The sequence below is a fragment of the Anoplopoma fimbria genome, chromosome 13, assembly GCF_027596085.1.
Source record: "Anoplopoma fimbria isolate UVic2021 breed Golden Eagle Sablefish chromosome 13, Afim_UVic_2022, whole genome shotgun sequence".
In the NCBI taxonomy this organism is placed as follows: domain Eukaryota; kingdom Metazoa; phylum Chordata; class Actinopteri; order Perciformes; family Anoplopomatidae; genus Anoplopoma; species Anoplopoma fimbria.
This window is the reverse complement of record NC_072461.1, coordinates 938,281-961,751: the sequence shown is the minus strand read 5'-3', so window position 1 is coordinate 961,751 and position 23,471 is coordinate 938,281. Positions and strand designations below refer to the sequence as shown.

Here is a 23,471-nt window from a genome sequence, read left to right as displayed (position 1 = left end):
TTGATGTGATTTCTTATTTGCTGAAGAGATCCAGACAAGTGATTATTTCAGATTATGTATGATCCCGTTAAGATGCATGATTTCATAGTGATGCATTTGTAGACTTGCAGAACTCAGGATGAAGAAGAAGCAAGTAGGGAATGAAACTCCAACAGTCTTGTATCTCTATTCGTTTTGGCATGCTGCAAAAGGACCTGGAAAAAAAAGATGAGAATATATGTTCACTATCAAAGTTGTGTTGAAAGTAAAAAAACGAAAGGTAAAACAACAGTCTAGTTTCAGCTTCATACACCGTTTCCAAAGAAGTCATGTTGGACAATAGGCATTTCAAATAAATACATTGTTCCACAACAAATGATTTTAACTGGTGCCACTGTAGCTATGAGGCAGATGTGTGCTCACATTCATGAGTTCCTGGTCGTTCTTGGCATGCAGGTGTCTGAGGAGGTACCAGCTGGACACTTGCACCACTGTCACTGGGAAGTCTTGAGCGTAAACCAGCCTCTCCAACAAACGCCTTGTTTCCCTGCAAAAGGCAGAAATGGACCAAGGTTTTAACATGAGCCTTGTTACTTGTTAACCAAAATCACTTCAATTTCATTCTCTGGTTGCCTCATAAATGCCGACCAACATTTAGAAGTCGAATATGTGAATTTAAATGAGCAGGAAACGTGTGAGTATTGATAATTGTGCTGCCTGTGTTGATATAAATGACACTTGGTAATGGGATGGCTGCTAATCTGTCTTGTTTTTCTAGCTGAAATGAGCTGGCAACAACGTACTGGTCTGGATATGAAACCATGTCAGAATCTATAAGCATTCTCTCTGTTTCATATCTGATAAAATTAAACTTGTCTCTGGCATGAAAGGGCCTTTAATATTGCAATTATGCTTGGCACGGGAGAGTTCGTGCAGCATCTCTCATAGACGTTATCCGGTTCATGATTGGCACAATCGGTCTCCTCAGCTCTCTGATGAATGTAACATTCTAATTAAGCGTCCTGGCAGGCCTGTGAGGTAGCGACAGAAGGCCATTATGTCAGGGCAGGAACATGTTGCTTTGTAAATTGCTCTGCAGTTTCAAAAGTACCAACATCTTGAAAAGACAGATGGGGGCATAAATCTAAAGTTTCAGGTATGTTATGATTCATTTAATAACTTTAGATTATATATTTCACTTACAAGCCAATGGGATAAAACCATTCTCATATCTACGCAGGACAACCCACACATCTGTAACGTGCATGTGCATACTAGCTGCTACAGCTGAAACAGTTCACAGTGAGAATCACTGACCTGGCAGCCATCTTGTTCACGTACTGGAGCAGGGCCTGGAAGAGGAGGGCCATAGGAGATGAACCCAGCTTCAAGACTTCAGTGGTGGCCTCTAGTATCATGTCCGTCCATTCCTTTCCTGGGGCACCCGCCTGAGAGGTCAGATCACACAAGGTTAAGAAACACTAGCAAAGAGAAGCGTTATTTATTTACTAAACTTATAATGTGATGAACAATATTGTTTCTAACAATATGAATCCTGCCTACTGTGTAAGAACTGCCATCAGAGGAGAAGTGGTTGTAATCATAGTAAGATGATTTTCACAAAGTTAGAAAAATGTCAAATAAAAAAATGTGCTGTCCTTTGAGAAGTGGAATAAAAACCACATCCCCTCAGATAAATCACAAAGGCAGCTTCTTGTCTTGTTTGCATTTCTGCTTGGCCCTGGCTGCTGATCCTATAAATCTGCTGGATATTCACCCATCTTTCACCCCCCCAACCTCGTTTCTGCCCACTGACAGGGGATGTCGAAGTCTCAGATAGTTGTGCTGTAATAGCTGCACTTTATCACCTTAAAACTAGGAATATTTTGGCTCTAGATTCATGTTACAGCCTAGGCAGGGACTCACCATACAGTTTCCTAGGGCTAGCAGCGCTAGTCGTAGCAGGCTGGCTACCTGGCTGCTGTGCAGGCCGAGCTGTGAGGCTAGCTGCAGACTCTGCCTGTAAGCCATGACTGCCTGAGCCAGCAGGCCCTGGCTGCGAAACACCTCAGCCAGCCACTGGGAGAAGGGGAATAAGACAGCGATTGGAAATCAAGAATGAGTGGGAGTACAGGTGAAAATGTGAGATTAAGAGCAGGATGGGTGGGAGAGGAAATATGAGAGGTGAAGGAAGAATCAGTAGAAGAGATTGTTTGACGCAATGTGAGACAAAGATTTGAGGATCGATAAGAAGAAGAGACGAAAAAAGAAAGAGGTAAAAATTATACTATCATTTTTCTTAAATAACTCAAGAGTATACATCTGATAATCACTGAAAATAATCCATTGGAGCCTAAAGATGAAGCAAATATAAAACTATGGATAAAAAAATGCTAGTATGGTCAGTTAGTACTATGATACAATGACATTATCCTAATAATAACAAGAATTATGCTTCTTTTTGACTTTATTAGTTGCAGCAATAATAAACTCTGAAGCTAAAGTAATGATTTGATCCACAAATATAAGGATTTACAGAAATATCATGGACAATTAATTTGCAATCAGTTCATAATATGGTCGACTGAATGTTAATTGAGAAAGGACGTATGTAATTACTCCATGTTTGTAAAGAACAGACTATGACATTGTAATATTGCAACACGCTTTAACCCCACATTTATGCTGTAACATTTCTGGTCATTATCCAAGTCTACAATCTGCCAATATGTTCACACTTTTACAGAATGAGCTTGGCGTGGTTGCTGCTTTCCCCATGCTGGTAGCAGCCATTTGATGATAAGTGCAGTAATATTAGGTCGCACACAAGGCACGGAAATGGTCTTCACTCAACCAGTAGACGCAAGACGAAATGTCTGTTTGTGGTGAGGAAAATAAAAGTCATCATTTCTCTGACCTCAACACTTAAACAAGTGACCACCCAAGACTGAAACCATCAATATTTTCAAGCCTCGCTATGTAACAGAGTTTGGTGTCTGTGCAACCAATGTGTTATAGCGCTGTTTAAAAGGATGGACCATTAAACAACTGATTATTGAAATGAAAGAGTAAAAACTTCATTAAGTTACTGCAATCAAATACTGGTATGGTATTGAAATTAATTCAGTGTCCACTTACATGCCACGCCCCAAGGTTTGTGGGGTTCATCATCACTGTGTTTTGGAGTTGCTCCAGCACAGAGTCTGGGAGCACAGTACCACCACCGGCCACTAGGAGGCGCTGACACTGTACCTGTCTCAGTGACAGCATCACTGCAGGGTGTTCTGGAGAAACACTCAGCACCTGGACAAAGCAGGCAGAGCATGAGGAACCCAGCAATGGAGAGAGGAGGGCGCATATGTAACTTGTATGACTTCAACAGTGTTAATTTCTGTCTGAAGCAAGTCTAACCTTTTCTAAAAGAGGTCAATCAGTTAAAGATATTGAGGTTGTGTGTGAACATGTGTTTATATCCCACCTGTGAGCAGAGGGCTTCAGCCTGCTCCAGCTGTCCCCCCAACATGAGACCAGTAATTGCCTGTTTTAGTACCCAGCCTTCTAGAGCCTGGGCTAGGGGGCGCTCTATCTCCTCCACATTATGCACTGGGATACAGAAAAGTGTCTGTTATACACTCAAACACACACACAAAACAGTAAACACCATAAAACACACAAACACACACACCAAAGCACACACCTTTCTCAGAAACCACTGACATGAGCGTTTGCTCCAGTCCTAGTCTGCTAGGAGCAGAACCTGAGAGATAACAGGAAGTATTTTCTGTGTGACAGGCAGCCATTAATCCTGCCCATGTTGCTGGATCATCTGAAAGTAGAGAGAAGAGAATAGACTCAGATAACTCGGCAATTCACATTATTGCTTTGGTAGGTGTGAGGTAGCTTTACATTTATAGAAAAGGAATAAACATAAAGATTTTCTGTGCCACATAGCTATAAAACATGAATTTGCTGTATATAGCAATACCATTGTCTAAAAGACAGTTCTCACAGTGGTCTAAGATACACAGTATTTCAATCGAAATCATCTAAATCAGATAATTTACACAAATGTATTTCCTAATACAGATTTTAGTTTCACTTCTTCAAGACATCCATTTTCTTCAGTTTCCAAAGAGAAGTGTTTGGTTGTTAATGAGGTAGTTTAAGGCCTTCATGTATGTGTGTGTGTGTGTGTGTGTGTGTGTGTGTGTGTGTGTGTGTGTGTGTGTGTGTGTGTGTGTGTTGTGTGTGTGTCTACCAGGACAGAGCAGCACAGCTCTCTGCATAGTCTTCAGTGCATTCCTGTGACTGTCCTCTCTGGAGTGTCTCCCACTAGCCAGCTGGTTCACTCCACTGTGCAACAACGCCCTCTGCAGGACACGCACGTTTCGACAGATCAGTTTAAAATACAAACACTGTGGCAAATATATAGCTACTTCTTTAACACTGTTATGGCCTGTAGTGTAGTGAGTAAATGTAGTGAGTAGTTTGGATTAGGGCTGTCCTCAACCGAATAAATTCTTAATCAACTCATGATGTCGACTCATTAATAAGTTGACCAAATAAACTGATCTGTAAGACCACAAATAATCATACAAAAGCACCATTTTGTATTTACCAAAGATGTGTTCATATATTTATTTGACTTAGAAAATCATAACAATCGACTAATCGACAAAAGAAGTCGACAAAGACCAAAAAGATTGATTATACGACTAACTGAGAGGGGGCAGCCCTAGTTTGGAGGCTGACTTAATCACAGTGTAAAATAGATTAAACATTATTTAGTAAACTATATTTAATGCAGGCAAACCGATTTTTATAGAGTTTGATTTCTAATGGTGCTGATCTTAAATAACCTGTAAAAAAACATACAGACAGAGAACACAACAGAAAAAAACATACGCAAAGCCATTTTAAGAATAACTATACAGTCACTCTCTCACCTTTCCTTGGGTCATACTGGAGAGACATGCAACATGACCAGCCATCGCTCCACCCTGGAATACACAGCAGACAAAACCATGAACCTTTCCACTCTAACCATCTAGCAGCACTACAGCAAAAAAAGTTGATGAGGCTACTCAGTACAATGTGTGCGAGTAAAATAGATTTCCTGTGTTTGTGCTCGGGATGTGTGTAATGTTTGTGTGTGTATGCAGCCTTACATTAGCCTTCTTGGGGTAGTATTGTGGTACCAGCCTGGACAGCAGGGCCCATAAAGATGGTCTTCCAGGATTGCTGTAAATAAGACAGATGGAACCTTTGTACAATTTGTACCTCATGGATAGGCTTTTACAATAAAAATGAATTATTATGGGTAAGATGTATTGCTTCACTGTCTGGGGAACACTTGCACCTATTGATAAATCTTCAAGGCACTTATCAGAAGTCTTGTAGTTATAAATCAACAAGCACTTTTGCTTCTGCACAAATGCAACAGTGAAGATACCTGCATACTTATTTGTGGTGAGACCACATACTTTCTTTAATATCCCTGACATTTCAATCCAGAACTGACCCAAAACGAATGATAGTAAATGTAGTGTTACATGCAATCAAACACTTTGTGCAATCACATAGATGATCACATAGATTTACTGTATAAGTGGTCTAATTAAAAGTAAAATTAGGGTATTGTAGGTAGGGTAATCTAATCAATTTAAATAAGTAGTTTATTTTACCTGTGAACAGCTCTGGAAGCCTCCCTTTGCACCGCGCTGTAGTTGCCCTGCAGGGCGAGCAAGGCGCAGGTGAGGAGACACCGCTGCTCTATAACATTCCCAGAGGCTGGACCTTGCTTTAGCAACTCAGTCAGGGCAGCAGCAGCTAGTGTGGCATCACTGTGGACTAACCCCAAGGCACATAAACACAGCAGAGACTCCGAGATTGGCTCCTTTAACATGGAGCTGTTGAGGCGGAAAGCAGAGAGATACACACTTTTAGCTTTGAAGCAAGAATTGTACAAGTACTGTTATTACAAACCAGTGGTTCGGTCCATACAACCCTGTGGACTCACCATTTAAACAGCAGAGTCTTGGCTGAGTCCAAGTTACCCTGCTGGTGCTGAAGCAGAGCCAGAGCTGTCAAGATGTAAGCCTTCTCCTTCTCACTGGAAGCCACAGCCAAGGCACGTTCATAGGCTACAATATACACAAAATAATTAAGTCACATTCCCTCTGGCATGTTAACAAGTATACAATCTCTGATTTCAGTGCGTCTCCCAGTCCTCACCGTTGATGCTCTCTGGGATGAGTCCTGCCCTGCAGTAGGCCAGAGCCAACCCAGCCAGATCGCTGAGCTCCTGCAGTGGAGTGGAATTATAAACACGCACTGCTTCCTCTGACTGACCTGAGGTGCTGCAAAAGGCACAAAGAATGGAGTTAGGGGTATTTTGTTTGTATTATCAAAGATGTTTTAAGTACATAGTAATAAGAAAGGTAGTTCTTACCACAAAGCACGTCCATAGCTGCCCAGAGCAAAGGCCAGCTCTTCGGTCGAGGACAAGGACTGAAGCAGTTCAACAGCTCTAAAGGAAAGAGATTGTAGTGTAAGAAAGGTGATTTGACAACAAATATGTACTAGAAAATAATATTTTGGTACACTGCCTATTCAGTGAGCCTTAAAAGTCAGTCAGTGTTATTCAAGCAGACACCTTTTGTAAGCCCTTAAGGCCTGCCTCTTCAGCTGCAGATGCTCATTTAGGTAACCGAGCATAATGAAGGCGTCAGGGTCGGACTGGATTCTCTCTGGGAGGGAGGCAAAAGGAACTTCATGTCACAAAACATCAGGCTCTAACCGCATATGAGCAAATGCAACCAAGGGATCTGAGGATCCTGCGTGCACATCAACACACAAATATATGCTGTACCTGTGTACTTGCTGAGTGCAACCTGAGCTGCAGAGATGGCGTTCATCTGGACTATATTGTAGCGGTACAGTTCAGAGTCTCTGTTGGTCTTATCCAGCAGGGTGGAACATACCCAGAAGGCATAACCTTTCACTCCCTCCATCTGCCCGTGAAAGAGGAGATGTATAGGGATGTAGAGAGGGAAAAAAGCGGAGAAAGGCAGAATGCACATTAATTATGGTATCACTCCTAATCACTTGCTTGTAGTAGCAACAGGCTTATAGCTGAAATGTAGAAGTCACAAAGAAGGTTGAAGCAGAGATTAAAAAGGTGTTATGTCAGCTTAAGAGTATTACAAAAGTAACCCCAGTGGTTTTGGGAGGTCACCCACATGTGTGCTGAGCTCAGTGGTGTGCCTGAAAAGATCCATGGTGTCATAGCTTCCCACTCTCTCTGCTATCAGCGCCTGGTAAGAGGGCAAAGGGACAAAACTATCATTTAGACAGATAAACATGGTCAAAGACAGACATTCACCAAGTGTTTTATTATTATTTAAGTCTAATCAAACGTTTTAATATATATTTCAAGTATGTACTGACCAACACAATCAAATTACAGTTTATATTAGTCAAGACCATAGTATTTCTTACCTACCACTGAACTTTATGAAATTTGTATACAACTAAAGAAATACAAGAAATGGCTTCTTCTCTGTACTCATTTTTACATCTTATCAAAAATATCACGAGAACTCACACGTCTCTCATATCCCTTACTCTTGCCCAACACTTGTGCCATCCCAAAAAAACACATAGTTATCCTTTTCCTTGTTAGTTATACCATCAAATGTTGCTACATGTTGTGTCTCATATGGATCCCTATACAGTACAGGGAAGTCATGCAATAAAGAAGCCTTAAGGCTGCAGTGTGTGGGATTTGGCAGCATCTAGCGTGGGTTGCAGATTGCAACCAACTGAAACTTCTCACGTGTTGCCAAAGCTAAAATAAAAATGGCCTATATGGAACAAGTTTTGGTTTGTCTGCAACATAGCACACTATGTGAAGAGACTTGTTCCACTATGTATATAAATGGCTCATTCTAAAGTAATGGAAACACAATTCTTATTGTCAGGGGTTTATACACTTAAGAAAAATACTTATTAATACAATTTTCCATTTCTGATTTTAGATTCCCCTAAATGCTACACACTCTTCCTTGAACGTTGGACACATTATTTTTAAGCGTCCGTTTCTTTGACATGATCAAGTGAACTGAATATTGTCATATGATGTCTTTGTACCTGTCCAATCCAGCAGTTGACATAGAGCGGCTCCAGCGACTGGGCAATCTTGAAGGCCTTGTGTGCAAGCTAAGAAAATAGGATAAAACTTTAACAAAGAAAAAGTCATCCAACTATGTAAACATAAATAAAAACGATTCACACAAACACAAACCTCTATATTGTCGTTCTTCAAATACAGGGTACCAAGGTTGGTCCAAGCAACAACATTCTGAAATGAAATTTGAAGAAGTCACTTAAGAACTTTAGAATAGTTTCTGAAAATACCATTCATCAGCTGAACAAAGTGTATTACATACATTTGGTTCAACTTGTATGGACTTGATGAAGCAATGTTGAGCCAGAGCAAAGTTCTCAAGACCTAAACAGAAAGAAAGTGACAAGTTTTATTTACATATACAAATATTATTGGGGCCCAAGCACCGGTCAACGGTCGGGCTGCGAAGGCCCTATTGAAATTGCTAGAAATACTATTATTTCACGCTTGGAATGCATTTTTGAAGGCTTTATCATAGTGGAAAACTCCCCAATATTGGTAAGCTTTTCAGGACTGGTGAAAATTTTTATATTTTATGGGTACCACGCTCGAGTATAACAAAATGACACGCTAGCGCCCCTTAAAACATTTTTGCGAAATTCTCCTGAACACTGGGTTCAATTGCTTTTCTGTGGATCACTATTTAAATATTGTTACAAAAGTTGTCAAAAACCTGTTGATAGCATCCTCTTTACATGACATTTACATGATGTGAAAAACAAACTGTTAAGCATTTTGCTCTGAAGACATATAACATTTTAATTGCAGAATAAAATATTTTCAACAAGAAAAACATTTCAAAGATACAATCCCACACAGAATAAATGCTTTCTAGTTAGAGAAAGCAGTAAATACTGTACGTATTTCTGACCAATGAAATATTGACGGGTCAAGTACACATTGACCAACCAATCAATCTATCCACCCAATGGGATAGATCGCTGTTATTTACAAGACTGAGGTGTCATATTATTCATTAATTAATATATTATTACCTTTGCTCATGGAAATCACTCCCAGGGCATTCCAGTAGCTACGGTTCCCACTGTCCATCATGATAGCTTTTTTTAAACACTGAAAAGAGAGAAAAAGAAAATCTTAAATATACTACCTCTGAGAGGAGACAATACAAAACTGCAGGATTGTGTGGAATACCTGCTGGGCCTTCTCCAGGAGCAGCGATGGAGAGTTCTGGTCATCCTCTGTGAAGCATGATAGGCTGGACTGACGGTAATAGTTGAGTCCTAGGTCATTCCAAAGGCTGGGAACCTCAGACATCAGCTTCAAAGCACGGGCATAACACCTGCAGACAAAAACATGCACTTAATGTTCAGTGTTCAGATTCTATGCTTGGCCAATAGGGGAAAACACTGTACCAAGGGGCAACAAAAAGACCATTAAGTCATTATTAATAGCTGAATAAACAGAGTAGCAAATGGCAGCTTGGAAAACATCTATGTCTGTTTGTGATCTTATCTTCTCACCTCTCACCAACTTTCAGTGTCTGCGCCTGGTTCAGTGCATGGCTCTGGGATTTGGTGTCTAAACCAGCTAGTGGGGCTGGAACTAAAACTTGAGCACAGTTTGGCGACACGGTGCTGACTGCGGTGCAAGCATCTCCCAGCAGCTTCCACAAGCAGGACAGGTCTGGACGCATTTCCACAGCTCTAAAGAGAAAAGAAATGTGATATGATTCATCAATAAAATTCAGACCAAGAGTCTATGTGATACGAAAATGTAATGAATTACAAACAAAGCCTTTATTAGATTAGATAGATAATATTTTCAGAGTTTACTAATGTCTAGACATTACCTGAAGAGGTTCTGTATGGCCTGCTGAATAAGGTCAATGGCTCCCCCATCTCTGCAGTCTTCCATTAAACTTTTTGCCAGAGACAGCTGGCACTCCCCAAGACCTAAACAGATCATAACAATCTGATTAAATGCCCATATTCAGATATATAACTCAGACGTATGCATTCAAAAGCACACCATTAAACCAAAGGTAAGGTCTTAGATAAACTAATGCAATCGCCTACCTTTAAGAGCAGGCACATAGTCCTGCTGCGCAGTGATCTGCAAGTACTCTGCAACAGCCTCTTTGAACTTGCCCAGGGTCTGTTTGATAGCAGCAGCCTGGTAGACACTGTAGATGGAGGAGGGTTGAAGCTGATGGGCCTTACCGAAGGCCTTCAGAGCAGCTGTGAAGCTCCGACGGTTTAAGTAGGCCTCCCCTAAACACTCCCAACACACCCAGTCATCTGGATCTGCTCTCAGAGCTGCCTGCAGACTGTAAACATAAACTAAATTCAATGCTCATATTCCAAAAATACCTATGATACTGTAAGAAATGATAAAAACTTAGGTAAAATAATCTTTGTCTGAGATTTAAAACTCTTACTCAGCTACAGCTTGTTGATGCTCTCCGATCTTTAGGTAGTACAGACCCCGCCTCATCCAAGCCCATTTAGCTGAGCCCGGAGTGGCTTTCTCAATCACTGACTGAAGTATTGCTAAAGCAGTGTCCTATAGCATTTCGGAATGATGGGAGAATAATAAAAGAGGTTAGGGAAAAGAGGAGCAGGGGGAGGATCAAGACAAAAGAGATACATCTGTAAGGAAACACCACAACAAAGAGCCAACACCACGTCATGACTAGTTTGAACACTGCAGCTTTGGAGTTTGTGTCTGATCGCCAACAAATCCACTCACCATGTCGTCCTGCTCCATACTGAGATCTACTGAGGCAGCTCCGGACTCAGCATCATCGTTGTCCATCTCAAAGGCCTTCTTGTAGCAGCCTCGTGAGCGGCCAGGATCATTTGCCACCTGGCGGTAGTAATGTCCAAGGTAGCGGAATACACAACCAAGTTGTGGGTCTAACTTTGCGGCCTGAAATGGACAAATTAAACTTTTAAACTAAGATGCCGTTCAGCACTAAACTTGACTTCTGGCAATTATAACTAACTAACATTTCACAAATGTGAAAATTAAGTTAAGCCCTTTTACACTAATCTTTCATTGACCGAACTATCAATATTTTCGAGATTACATTCATTTTTTTAAATGAAAATAAAATAAAAAATGACCCCTCACCTGCCAATTATTTACAAAAGTTTCAATAATTCGACTTACCTTGAGCAAATGTGTATGGGCTTTGCTTCTGTCTTTTCGGGTCTCTTCTCCCATGTCCCAGTAGAGTCTTCCCAGCAAGAAATAATACTCTCCACAGTCTGGGCTCTGGCTAGCCGCCTTTAGGAAACTAAACAACAGAGGCGCAGTAGAGTTCAACTTGGGGAATAAACTTTTTTGCACCAAACAAATTGATTGTTTGGTTGTACAGAAACCCTCTGCTCACCCACTATAAAGACCTTCAGGTAACAGAAAAACGCAAAAGGCTTTGTTAGAGCCAGTGTTTGGTTTGTCCATTCTGGGCTACTGTAGAAACATGGCAGCGCAACACAGCGAACTCCGGGAAGAGGATCCACTGCCTATGTAGATCGTTCTACGCTATTGAAAACAGCCTGATTCTTAGTTTCAGGTCTTTATACACTTGTGAAAACATAGATATGGATATTATATTCCATTCCTGCCTATAGATCCTCCATAATGCTACGCACTGGCCCTTTAAGAGAATGCAGTGCCACGGATTAAAATCTCCAATTCACACCAAATAAAATACATTTTTACCTCTCCTCTGCCAGCTGCTGCTGGCCCTGAGCCAATTGTGCCAATCCTCTCAGTACCAACCCTTGGGCTAGATCAGGGTGAGAGGCCACCAGCTCTGATGACACCTACAGAAGACACATTGGTTTAATACATATCAATATATCTTGTGTGTAATCCAAGATATCCTTTACTTCTGTTCTTTATATTAAAAGAGAGGACAACATTTTGTCTCAAGCTGTTATCACCAAGTGTTCAATTCTGTAAATTGACCAAATTTACAATAAATAAATAAATCATTTTCTGTCATACTGTGTTTCTCATAGTATAATATAATAGAACAGACATCTTCACAGACAGAGTAAAGTAGGTGAAAGGTTTTCAACCTTAAGTGCTTCATCAACTTGTCCCTTGTTAAGGTATGCTTGTCCTTTAAGGGCTACTAGAACTGGCTCTTTTTCAGCATCTGGGATCTGAAAAAAAGAAAAAAAAATAAACAGACATTTACTTTGACATCATGTAGTGCAACTAGTAAAAAAGTTCACCTTTTTATACAATCAGAACCATGGGATTTGCATTTATCACAGTCCTAACAACCAACATTTTAGCACTACTATGAGAGGCCAAATACGCTGAGAGAGGACGCATATGTTTGCAAATTAAATTAAGTATTGACTGAGTTCATCTTTGGATGTAGATCAAAAATCATAATCAAAACAGTATCAGAAAGCTTATTTCGCTTTACTCAATATTTTTTTACATCCCTAATTACCTGTGAGAATATCTCCAAAGCCTGGTCTGCAGCAGCTTCTCCTCCACTCCTGGCTAGAGCCTCTAGCTTCAGCTTCAGCAGTTTGACCCTCAGCTCCTTGTCTCCGGAAATACATACCGTCAGACCTAATAGAAACCAGACACACAGTGAAGTTCACGTTCTGCTCCAGGGACTAAACATAGCTGCCCTTTGAAGACGGTGGAAAACATCTTTATTTCATTCTCAAATGTTGCTGTTTTAAAACAAACTCTGGATGAAGTCTGACTGGCCATATTATTCTCCAATAGCATTACATCTGGATGACGTAGTGATACAGCAGACTTAACATACCTTGGGAGCATGAAATAGCACAGTCTGAGTATTTCTGCATTTTAAACTGAGCTTCAGCCAGACTGCACCATCCTGTACTGGAGCTTATTCTCTTCAAACCTAATAAAACAGAAGATACATATTGTGTGTAGTTAACACAAAAATTCTAAAATACAGAGATGTAACAAAGTGCATGTCTCAGTTTGAAATGTTACTGACAAAACTAACCAATGGAAAGGTCCTTAATGGCGTCTTTGAACCTCCCTTCTTGCAGTGCTTTGGTGCCCAGACCCAAGTGACCTAATCCGCTGTTAGGGGCCAGATCAAGGAGCCGGGAGAAACATTTGACTGCATCCTCATTCTGAACACCTTCAAACAAAACCACATCATGTGTTAAGAGTGAAACTGAGTGCAAAAGCCTGAGATTCCCCTCAGTGCTTAAATGTGACTACAGTATTCTGTGATTTTAGATTTAATGAGCAAGACAACAGTATGTTACCTGTTTTGAGGTAGTGAGAACAAAGGACTTCAAGAGGGTAACTTTGATCGGGGTAGAGGGACAGCATGGACTCACAAGCCTTTATCATTTTGGGTTCATCTTGTGGCTGCTACAGTAAGGGATTCATAATAAACATCTGATTAAGGACATAACTTTACCGGGTTAAGTATGAGGTGGACTATTTTTTAACATAAAAACAGTCTACTTTTCCTTGAATTTCTCTGGTGGTGAGATAGACATCAGATAAGGTGCACTTACTTTAGAAAGACATTTGACATAATCAGCTGAGACCTTCTTGTGCTGCTCTCCTGGTACAGGATCCATGAGAACCATGGCTTTCTCAAATGCTGTGATTAACTAATGATCAAAAACAAAACTGTTACCAAAAGGCAGATGGGGTGGAAATATCTGCACTAAGAGCAGCATTAAGAAATATATGATCTTATAGCAAAGTAGCTAAGTGTTTTATACACATAAAGAAACACACATGTTGCTAAGGTTAGGTCCACATTTGGAGAAACCTTACATGCTGTTGAGTTTCATTGTCCCGCTCTTCCTCATTAAGGCACTCTGAGATGAGTTTGGTCATCTGTTGCAATAGCTGCAGTAACTCTTTCTTGTCCACAGCCTCTTCCTCCTTCACCTGAATGAGCTGCAGCCAAACCTTTGCCAACTATGTGCAAACATACAAATTCATTTCAAATGTGTTAAAAAACAACAACAGTGTTTTCTTTTTTTCTCGAGTGAACAAATGTGCTTTTAAATTACATACCTTTGAATATTCTTTGTCAGATTGATAGATATCTGACAGCTTACTGATCACCTCATAACATTTATTTTTGTCAGAGCTGTTAATGGAGAACATAATGAGAATCAATAACATTGCAAATGAAATGTAAAACCAGTCAAAGCGACAGCATGTTGCAAGAAATTCTGAGTTAACTTGGGGGAAAAGCAAATACATCACAATTTCCTGTGTAGCTTTAAGAAACATCCTGAAGAGGTTTTTCCATACGTTACCTTGCATACATCTCCACAAGCTTCTGGTAGATGTTGGGCAGCTCAACTTTAAAATCCCACTGATCAGTCTTCTCATAAAGATTTGCCAAACCCTAAAAAAACGCAGTTCATTAATTACTGTGCCCAAGGAGAGATATAGTATAATATGCAATACCACAACAACAAAGCAGTGACATCCAGGGGGAAAATACTTTGTTTAATGAAGTACTACATTTCCCCTCCTTACCTGCCATGCCAGCAGCTGCTCAGGCTCCAGCTCCACGGCTTTTTTATAGGCTGTCTGTGACTGATCTGGTTGCTCGAGCTCACTGGCTGCCAAGCCGATGAATACCCATGCATTATAATTGTTCTTCTCAAGTTTCAAAACAGCCTAAAAAATAAAAAAACACATGGAAAAGAGCAAAGTCAGAGATACAACAATTTACTTGCAGCAGATGCATAACAGCAGCCAACACCTAGTAACGTAAAGTGTGTGAATAGATGCTTTACCTTGCAGTGTTTCAGAGCTTCTTTGAACTCTTTGTTTTTTATGGCCTCTCTGGCATTTTTCAGTGCTGTTTTCACTTCTTTGTTAGACATCTTGCAATTATCTGAGTGGAACAAAGACACATAAAAACAAAAACAAAATTCGCATCACTACTCCCAAATAACATTTTTTAAGGCATAAAGTTATTTATGTACATGTACATTTTTATTCCTGTTCTATCTTATTTTGTTGTATAGTATGTGTATTTATTGTCTGTGTAGTTGTATAGTATGTGTATTTATTGTCTGTGTAGTTGTATAGTATGTGTATTTATTGTCTGTGTAGTTGTATAGTATGTGTATTTATTGTCTGTGTAGTTGTATAATATTGTATAGTTGTATAGTATGTGTATTTATTGTCTGTGTAGTTGTATAGTATGTGTATTTATTGTCTGTGTAGTTGTATAGTATGTGTATTTATTGTCTGTGTAGTTGTATAGTATGTGTATTTATTGTCTGTGTAGTTGTATATAGTATTTATGTATAGTATTTATTGTCTGTGTAGTTGTATAGTATGTGTATTTATTGTCTGTGTAGTTGTATAGTATGTGTATTTATTGTCTGTGTAGTTGTATAGTATGTGTATTTATTGTCTGTGTAGTTGTATAGTATGTGTATTTATTGTCTGTGTATAGTATAGTATGTGTATCCATGGGGATCAATAAAGGAATATAATAATAATATAATAATAGTTCAGCTGTTAGATACACACACATACATTACGTTTACTACGTCACTACCTTAGAATGAGAACTCTTCACGCCTCCATTGATCCGTAGCAGGTTGACGGTGTGTTAAAGGTTCTGTTGTCCACGGAAGTTCTGTAAACGTTGGTCCTGTCTGGTGACCCGGAAGCGGAAGGAGAGACTGCGTCGCCTCTGGATTTTCAAAATATAATCACCTGCACTTGAGGTGTTCATAAACAACAACAAAACGACACAAAAGTTAACAAAATATTTATTTATTTATTTGGGTAAAAGGAAATAATTTACCCATGCTATAATTCTACTGTAATAATTGCTGCTGTTATTATAAGTAGTCTTATTATATGAATCATTTATGTCATATACATTGAATGTGTTGTATCTCTGTTATGCTGTTCATTCTGTACACATGACATCTATTGCATTCTGTCCATCCTGGAGAAGGATCCCTCCTCTGTCGTTCTCCCAGAGGTTTCTTCCTTTTTTCTCCCTGTTAAAGGGGTTTTTAGGGGAGTTTTTCCTGTGAATGTGAGGGAAGACAGAGGACAGTGATCCTCTGTGAGGGTGTAAGGACAGAGGACATCTAAGGACAGAGGATGTGAGGGTGTAAGGACAGAGGATGTGAGGGGTAATTTATTTGGGTCTAAGGACAGAGGATGTGAGGGTGTAAGGACAGAGGATGTGAGGGTCTAAGGACAGAGGATGTATAAGGACAGAGGATGTGAGGGTCTAAGGACAGAGGATGTGAGGGTGTAAGGACAGGTCTAAGGACAGAGGATGTGAGGGTCTAAGGACAGAGGATGTGAGGGTCTAAGGACAGAGGATGTGAGGGTGTAAGGACAGAGGATGTGAGGGTCTAAGGACAGAGGATGTGATTCTAAGGACAGAGGATGTGAGGGTGTAAGGACAGAGGATGTGAGGGTCTAAGGACAGAGGGGTGAGGGTAAGGACAGAGGATGTCTAAGGGACAGGGTCTAAGGATGTGAGGGTGTAAGGACAGAGGATGTGAGGGTCTAAGGTGAGGGTGTAAGGACAGAGGATGTGAGGGTGTAAGGACAGAGGATGTGAGGGGTAAGGACAGAGGATGTGAGGGTCTTAAGGACAGGATGTGAGGGTCTAAGGACAGAGGATGTGAGGGTGTAAGGACAGAGGATGTGAGGGTCTAAGGACAGAGGATGTGAGGGTCTAAGGACAGAGGAGGTGAGGGTGTAAGGACAGAGGATGTGAGGGTGTAAGGACAGAGGATGTAAGGACAGAGGATGAGGGAGTCTAAGGACAGAGGAGGTGAGGGTCTAAGGACAGAGGATGTGAGGGTCTAAGGACAGAGGATGTGAGGGTCTAAGGACAGAGGATGGAGGTAAGGACAGAGTGAGGTGTAAGGACAGAGGAGGTGAGGGTGTAAGGACAGAGGATGTGAGGGTGTAAGGACAGAGGATGTGAGGGTCTAAGGACAGAGGATGTCTCATGTGCACAGATTGTAAAGCCCTCTGAGGCAAATTTGTAATTTGTGATTCTGGGCTATACAAAATAAACTGAATTGAATTGAATTGAATGATAAATAATAATTGAATATTGTCACGTCATGGTATTACATTGAAGTCCCTCTGAAAGTTTGTGCAAAATGATCAGTCAGACATGAGACATACAGTACCAGTCAAAAGTTTGGACACACCTTCTCATTCAATGTTTTTTTTTTTCTTTATTTTTATTTTTTTCTACATTGAAGACATCCAAACTATGAAGGAACACATATGGAATTATGTGGTAAACAAATAAATGCTCAACAAACCAGAATATGTTTTAGATTTTAGATTCTTCAAAGTAGTTGAATGAGAAGGTGTGTCCAACCTTTTGACTGGTACTGTATACAAATAAAAATCCAGATAAAGTCAAAGCGTGAACTGAGTACATTGGAAGTGATACTCTGAGATTACGCATCATTAAAATTGTTAGAGTATAAATGTCATTAAGAGCCATAGAGCCATCCATCAATGGCTCTCACATTGTCAAAGATGTCAGCTTTAATCGAAGTTCGAGTCCAGCTCTTTTAAAAAAGACACCTTAAAGGTAACCAAAAAAAAAAAAAAAACAATAAAAAAAGAAAAACTATCTCAAAGAGTCAGAGAGCCAGTTGTCAATAGCTCTCTCATTGGCTAATGCATCTTTTTGCCAATCCACATGCCACCTGAGGTTAGCGATGATTTGGCTGTAGTTTCTCCCCAAACTATGGCGCCAGGCAGTAAATGCTTTTTTATTGTAGAGATGCACAGTTGTAGAGACTTTTGGATAGTCTACAATACTACGCAATAGCTTGTCCAGATGGGCCTGCACATCTAGGAGATCCAGAGCTACATTATGAAGTTCTTCCTTGTCCCGTGTTATGTCTGAAAACACAGAGAGTTAAGAGAAATCAAAGGGTGCCAGTGTTTTTATGATTGTTTTTTTTTCTTCTTGAAAGCATAGGAGGAATGAGTGATTGAAGTTTAGTTTCTGAAGTTAGGAACTCACCAAAAAGTTGTGGGGGGACACTCACACCATCTGCATAGGCAATATATTTCCAACGGCCACTTCTCAGCATGTATGTAGAGGCATTGACATTACAACCATGATATTCACTCAGAACCCAGTCGGAATGTTGCTTCTTGGAAAAAGCGCTGGCCTTTGATAGCAGTGGAAGGAGCGTGTGGCCACTGAGAATACCTGCTGCTGGAATACCAGCAATGTCTGCAAACAAACACAAGTGTGTTACATCGAGTAAAAATACTGGAATCTAAATCTAATAGTGTGTGTAATATGTTGGCTTTACAGACAGTAGGCAGACATATCAAATCCCTTAACATCTTAACAACTATAACATTTTTATTCTACCTTTCAACTGGAATTTTAATGATTTCAAATCTTTAATAAACATTTTAATACTATGTTTTTCTGTCTACTTCCTTACCTAGCACAGTGGGATAGAGATCAACCAAGGACACAAGCTGGTTGACCTGCAGGCCAGACATCATTCCAGGCCCCATGACCAGCAGGGGAACATGGGAGCTGCCTTCAAACATTGACATCTTGTAGAATTGCCGGTGCTCCATGGCGAGCTCTCCATGGTCAGCCGTAAAGATCACAACAGTGTTGTCAAGCAGGCCAGTCTCTCTCAAAGCTGAAATCACTTTGCCTGTTGAAACAGAGTAACCATTAAGCTGCTGCTTTATTTTTACTTAATTCTAAGACTTAATTCCAACATTAAGTGGCGGTAGAGATGTAATCTAGAGACAAAATGTTCATGTCCATATATAAATAAACTTACCATTCTATTGTGCCTTTAAAATTCTGTTTCTACTTTTTATAGCCTTTATTTATTCAGGGAAGGTTCACCTAGAATAATTCAAGTTAAAGTAGCCAAATGTTCCAACAGGCTGCAAATAATCACCAGCATTATGGCTAAAGGAATTCACTGCAATTTGCACTGTAAATTTGATATATTAGCATTACTGATACTCCTAAAATCTAGCTACCTGCTGATGACAGTTATGTTCGCCCTTGTTCGAAAGCCGGAGTGGTATGTTTGTTGTGTTGCAAACGGATCCTTACAAGACATGTTTGGATCCGTTGAAGTGAGCTTAAAACTGCTCCTTACAGGTTTGGTGCTGCTTTATTATTTATCACGGCAACAGAGTTTGGTTTGAACTTGAGCCATCTTAGTGAGTTTGAGAGACAAAGGTTAAGCTTTAAGTTAGCTGTCAAACCCACGACCACCTGCTTGGAAAGTGCGGTGAATAACTTCTAGCAACTAACCCAGCATGGCATCAGCTTCAGCACACATGGCGTAATAGAAGGCCCTTATGTTTTTTACTTCCTCCTCAGTGAAAACACCACTGCAGTTCTTGGTATAGGTGGAGTAGTAGTCGACAGGGTGCATGGCAGCAACAGGCAGCCATTTAGGAACAGTGATGAGCTCAGAAGATACCTGTGTGTAAAAGAATAACATAAGACTTTAGAGTGATTTATATAAAAACATACAATGTAATTCTGCAATAATGGAGGGGAATCATTCAAGAAGCAGGAAAAGAAGCAGTATGCCTTTTTCAGCCAGTATGGTGAGGTAAGGAAGGTGGATCCTCCTGCGGTGGGCCCCAGGGTTTCGGTTTTATAGGGGTGAGGTAGATTGAGGCCAAGATAAAGTGCAAAGGGCTGGTGTGAGGATGCAGCTCTCTGATGGATCCACTGTGTAGCCTTGTCTGTGTTTTCCCAGTCTTTTCCCATGATCCTTACTGTTGACATGTTCCCAACGAGTTGCGTAACAGGCCGGCCCTCTTGGCGCAGGAGGAACTGAACATCTCGTGTCCAGGCCTCGACTCGATTACTGCAGAAGTTGCATGAACACACGAAAAAATACCAAACACGATGCAGGCGGAGACACAAAAAATGGGAAGTGGAAAGAAACATGAGAGGACAAGGACACAGAAAGATGATTCACACTGTTCTGAAGAACAGCTGCCCACATACACAGTATGTTCTTGTTTTTACTGCTCATACAGTTAGTCATTAACACTTCTTTTCAGTGTATATGTTATTAGTTTAGGTGATAAGGGATGAGACAAGGTTAGTGAAGGTGTTTTCTTATCTGAGATGCAGTGACAATGGCTGCCTACCTAACAGAGTGACTCCCTGACGTGTAGTCCAGCTTGCCCATTGACTTGGTCAGATATCCATCCGCCTCCAGCAAATCCATCCATGTTGTTGCATTAGCATCAAGGCACTTGTAGTTGTTCCACGACTGAGTTAGGTGAACAAACTGACCGCTCCACATTGCTGTGAAACAAAAATGTAACAATTGAAATACATTTATTTTCCACATTGTATCTTACCACAATATATTTTCCCCTGTGCCTTTAGTTTACCTGCTCTTGAGGGGCAGCAGATGGGTGAGTTGGTGTAAGCATTGAGGAACGTGGTACCAAGCTCCCTGAGGTAGTCTACATATGGCAGCTGCACAACTCTGCTGCCAGGATCAAAGGTCAATCGCCCATCCTGCAGAAAGAGGGATAAGCCACAGAGTTACACGGTCAAACATGGATTACATTTTAAAAGATAAACATCTCTGCATTTTGTTTAATCTTATTGAGCTATAGGTCTGTCCTTGCATAGTGATTAAGACGGAAATAAACAAAAGCAACTTTTATTGAGGGAGTTATTGTAAAGCACTGTAACTTAATTCATACTCACAAATGCATCACTCATCACCATCACGATGTTGGGTCTGGTTCCATTTTGGCACAAACTTTGACCAATAATTTGACAAAGGAATATCAAAGCAAATATTTCTGTTTTCATGTCAGCGTTTCCCTCCTTTCAGATTTGGGGATTCTCTGTCACTGTACCTGAGGAAGCCTCCCTACAGCGTCGGTCTCTGACTGTAAGAGGAGGTCACTCTCCAGTCCTATGGACTTGGGTAAACACCCCGTTTACGCTTTCAGAATAAGAGTTTTTCTAGTTTAATAAAACAAATGTTTTGATGATAACGTGTAATAATACAATTTAAACTCTAGAGGGCAGCATTGTTATTTGAATGACACATTTATGCTGCATATTTTTTGTTGACTTGGCTTTGTTATGACCACAACTTCAACTACAGTTACAAGTGGCTCATTGTTTATCAAAAATATGTATCCTATGTCTATATGTTTGTGAGAAACTAAATATGTTGTAATTATTATTGTTGTTATTATTATATTATTATTATATTCCTTTATTGATCCCCATGGGGAAATTCAAGTGTTGCAGCAGCTCAACTACACAGACACATACAATAAATAAACACATACTATACAACTACACAGACAATAAATACACATACTATACAACTACACAGACAATAAATACACATACTATACAACTACACAGACAATAAATACACATACTATACAACTACACAGACAATAAATACACATACTATACAACTACACAGACAATAAATACACATACTATACAACTACACAGACAATAAATACACATACTATACAACTACACAGACAATAAATACACATACTATACAACTACACAGACAATAAATACACATACTATACAACAAAATTATTATTATTATTATTATTATTATTATTTAAAAAAAATGTAATCATCAGAGCATGGAATATGATTTGGATTTTAATTGTTGATGCTTGATACGGATCTTAAAACATGGCCCTCCACATCTACAGCTATCATAAACCTACTTCCTGTAAATGAAAGCTCATTATCGGCGAATTGTATTGCTAAATTGATGTGGCACCTTGTAAATAATCAAAATGAATCAGAATTTATGTGGTCGTTTCGCAGCCATAAATGTGTTTGTTGAAAGCAATGCCCCCCCCCCCCCCCCCATGTGGATATACTGTACATTTTTTATTTGTATTCTTATTTTTTATTTTATTCTATTTTTATTTTTATTTTATTGTATAATATGTGTATTTATTATCTGTGTCTGTGTAGTTGAGCTGCTGCAACACTTGAATTTCCCCCATGGGGATCAATAAAGGAATATAATAATAATAATAATAATAATAATAATAATAATAATAATAATAATAATAATAATAATCCTCAGCCAGCACAAAGAGCATCTCACAGTCAGTTTCTCTATAACTTAATAATAATTAATAATAATAATAGTGATGAGTTCCAGTGCTTCAACAGGTGATGCTGCAGCTCACTGTAGAAGCCTCGATGCTCCACCAGATGGTGTTTTGAGCCTCAGAGTTGTTTTTCTGTAAACTGTGAGTTCAACACAATGACAAATCCCAACCCCCATATGTTCATGGATCATTTTAATCTTCACACCAAAACAACAAATGCTAGATGAAGAAATAGGAACCTTTTTTTGTTTTAGTAGTCTGCTCCCACTTTAATCGCAGGAATACATAGTGTCAATCAATCCTGCATGGTCTATGCTGGATGAGTCATGCGAATTTCACCAGTTTTCTGTTGAATACACATGTATGTAGAGGCTGTAGTGTGTCTGAATACAGTACATGTGAGATGAGGCCACAAGTGTGGATTATTATAAGTAGTCTTATTATATGAATCATTTATGTCATATACATTGAATGTGTTGTATCTCTGTTATGCTGTTCATTCTGGTCACATGACATCTATTGCATTCTGTCCATCCTGGAGAAGGATCCCTCCTCTGTCGTTCTCCCAGAGGTTTCTTCCTTTTTTCTCCCTGTTAAAGGGGTTTTTAGGGGAGTTTTTCCTGTGAATGTGAGGGAAGGACAGAGGATGTCTCATGTGCACAGATTGTAAAGCCCTCTGAGGCAAATTTGTAATTTGTGATTCTGGGCTATACAAAATAAACTGAATTGAATTGAATGCCTAGACACAAGGCTGGAAGCTGTAGGCCTATAACAAACGTAGAGGTGATGCAATGTGTATTAATGATTATCATATAATCATACATTATGAGGAGTAGAATTGTATATATTTTGTTTATTGTACAATCAGCTAAACATACTCCTTAAATTAAACTCTTAAAATCAATAGAAATGAGGCTTTTGGGCGTAGATGTAAACGTTTGTTTGAAATATAACAAATGACTTGTGAAGTCTCACCTCTAAAACTATTGTGGTAAACATTTCTTTGTGCATTCGTATTCGTTTACTGCACTTATCCTATTCGTAGTAGTTTGTAGCACTTATTATATTCGTATTAGTCTGTTGCAATTATTGTTTTCGTAGTAATTTGCCTCTGCACTATACTTTTGCTCTGGTTTATGCTTTAAGATGCTTGTTTAAGAAAGGAGATGCACTGATGACTTCT

At 39.7% G+C, this 23,471-nt stretch overlaps 2 protein-coding genes across 2 annotated transcripts; both read right to left on the bottom strand.

Moving 5' to 3' along the window:
- Window positions 1-82: 82 nt before the first annotated feature.
- On the bottom strand, window positions 83-15,802 carry skic3 (SKI3 subunit of superkiller complex). Its single transcript, XM_054610377.1, has 41 exons — window positions 15,699-15,802; window positions 14,923-15,023; window positions 14,660-14,803; window positions 14,434-14,525; window positions 14,186-14,261; window positions 13,940-14,086; window positions 13,672-13,770; window positions 13,414-13,522; window positions 13,143-13,283; window positions 12,936-13,034; window positions 12,606-12,730; window positions 12,220-12,306; window positions 11,858-11,961; window positions 11,303-11,429; window positions 10,880-11,059; window positions 10,569-10,693; window positions 10,207-10,457; window positions 9,981-10,083; window positions 9,652-9,834; window positions 9,323-9,470; window positions 9,163-9,241; window positions 8,430-8,491; window positions 8,285-8,341; window positions 8,131-8,199; window positions 7,221-7,295; window positions 6,851-6,992; window positions 6,635-6,728; window positions 6,431-6,508; window positions 6,214-6,338; window positions 5,999-6,122; window positions 5,664-5,888; window positions 5,148-5,220; window positions 4,926-4,979; window positions 4,238-4,349; window positions 3,677-3,805; window positions 3,458-3,582; window positions 3,118-3,282; window positions 1,906-2,058; window positions 1,297-1,427; window positions 403-526; window positions 83-194 (listed from the first exon to the last, which is right to left on the bottom strand). The coding sequence occupies exons 2-41, from the start codon at window positions 15,010-15,012 to the stop codon at window positions 114-116; spliced, it is 4,707 nt and encodes a 1,568-aa protein (XP_054466352.1). The 5' UTR covers window positions 15,013-15,023; window positions 15,699-15,802; the 3' UTR covers window positions 83-113.
- A 1,279-nt stretch (window positions 15,803-17,081) lies between these two features.
- arsk (arylsulfatase family, member K) lies at window positions 17,082-21,047 on the bottom strand. Its single transcript, XM_054611437.1, has 8 exons — window positions 20,883-21,047; window positions 20,558-20,687; window positions 20,309-20,468; window positions 19,737-20,019; window positions 19,452-19,623; window positions 18,607-18,831; window positions 18,171-18,386; window positions 17,082-18,046 (listed from the first exon to the last, which is right to left on the bottom strand). Exons 1-8 carry the CDS (start codon window positions 20,988-20,990, stop codon window positions 17,769-17,771), a joined length of 1,572 nt encoding a protein of 523 aa, XP_054467412.1. The 5' UTR covers window positions 20,991-21,047; the 3' UTR covers window positions 17,082-17,768.
- Window positions 21,048-23,471: the final 2,424 nt, after the last annotated feature.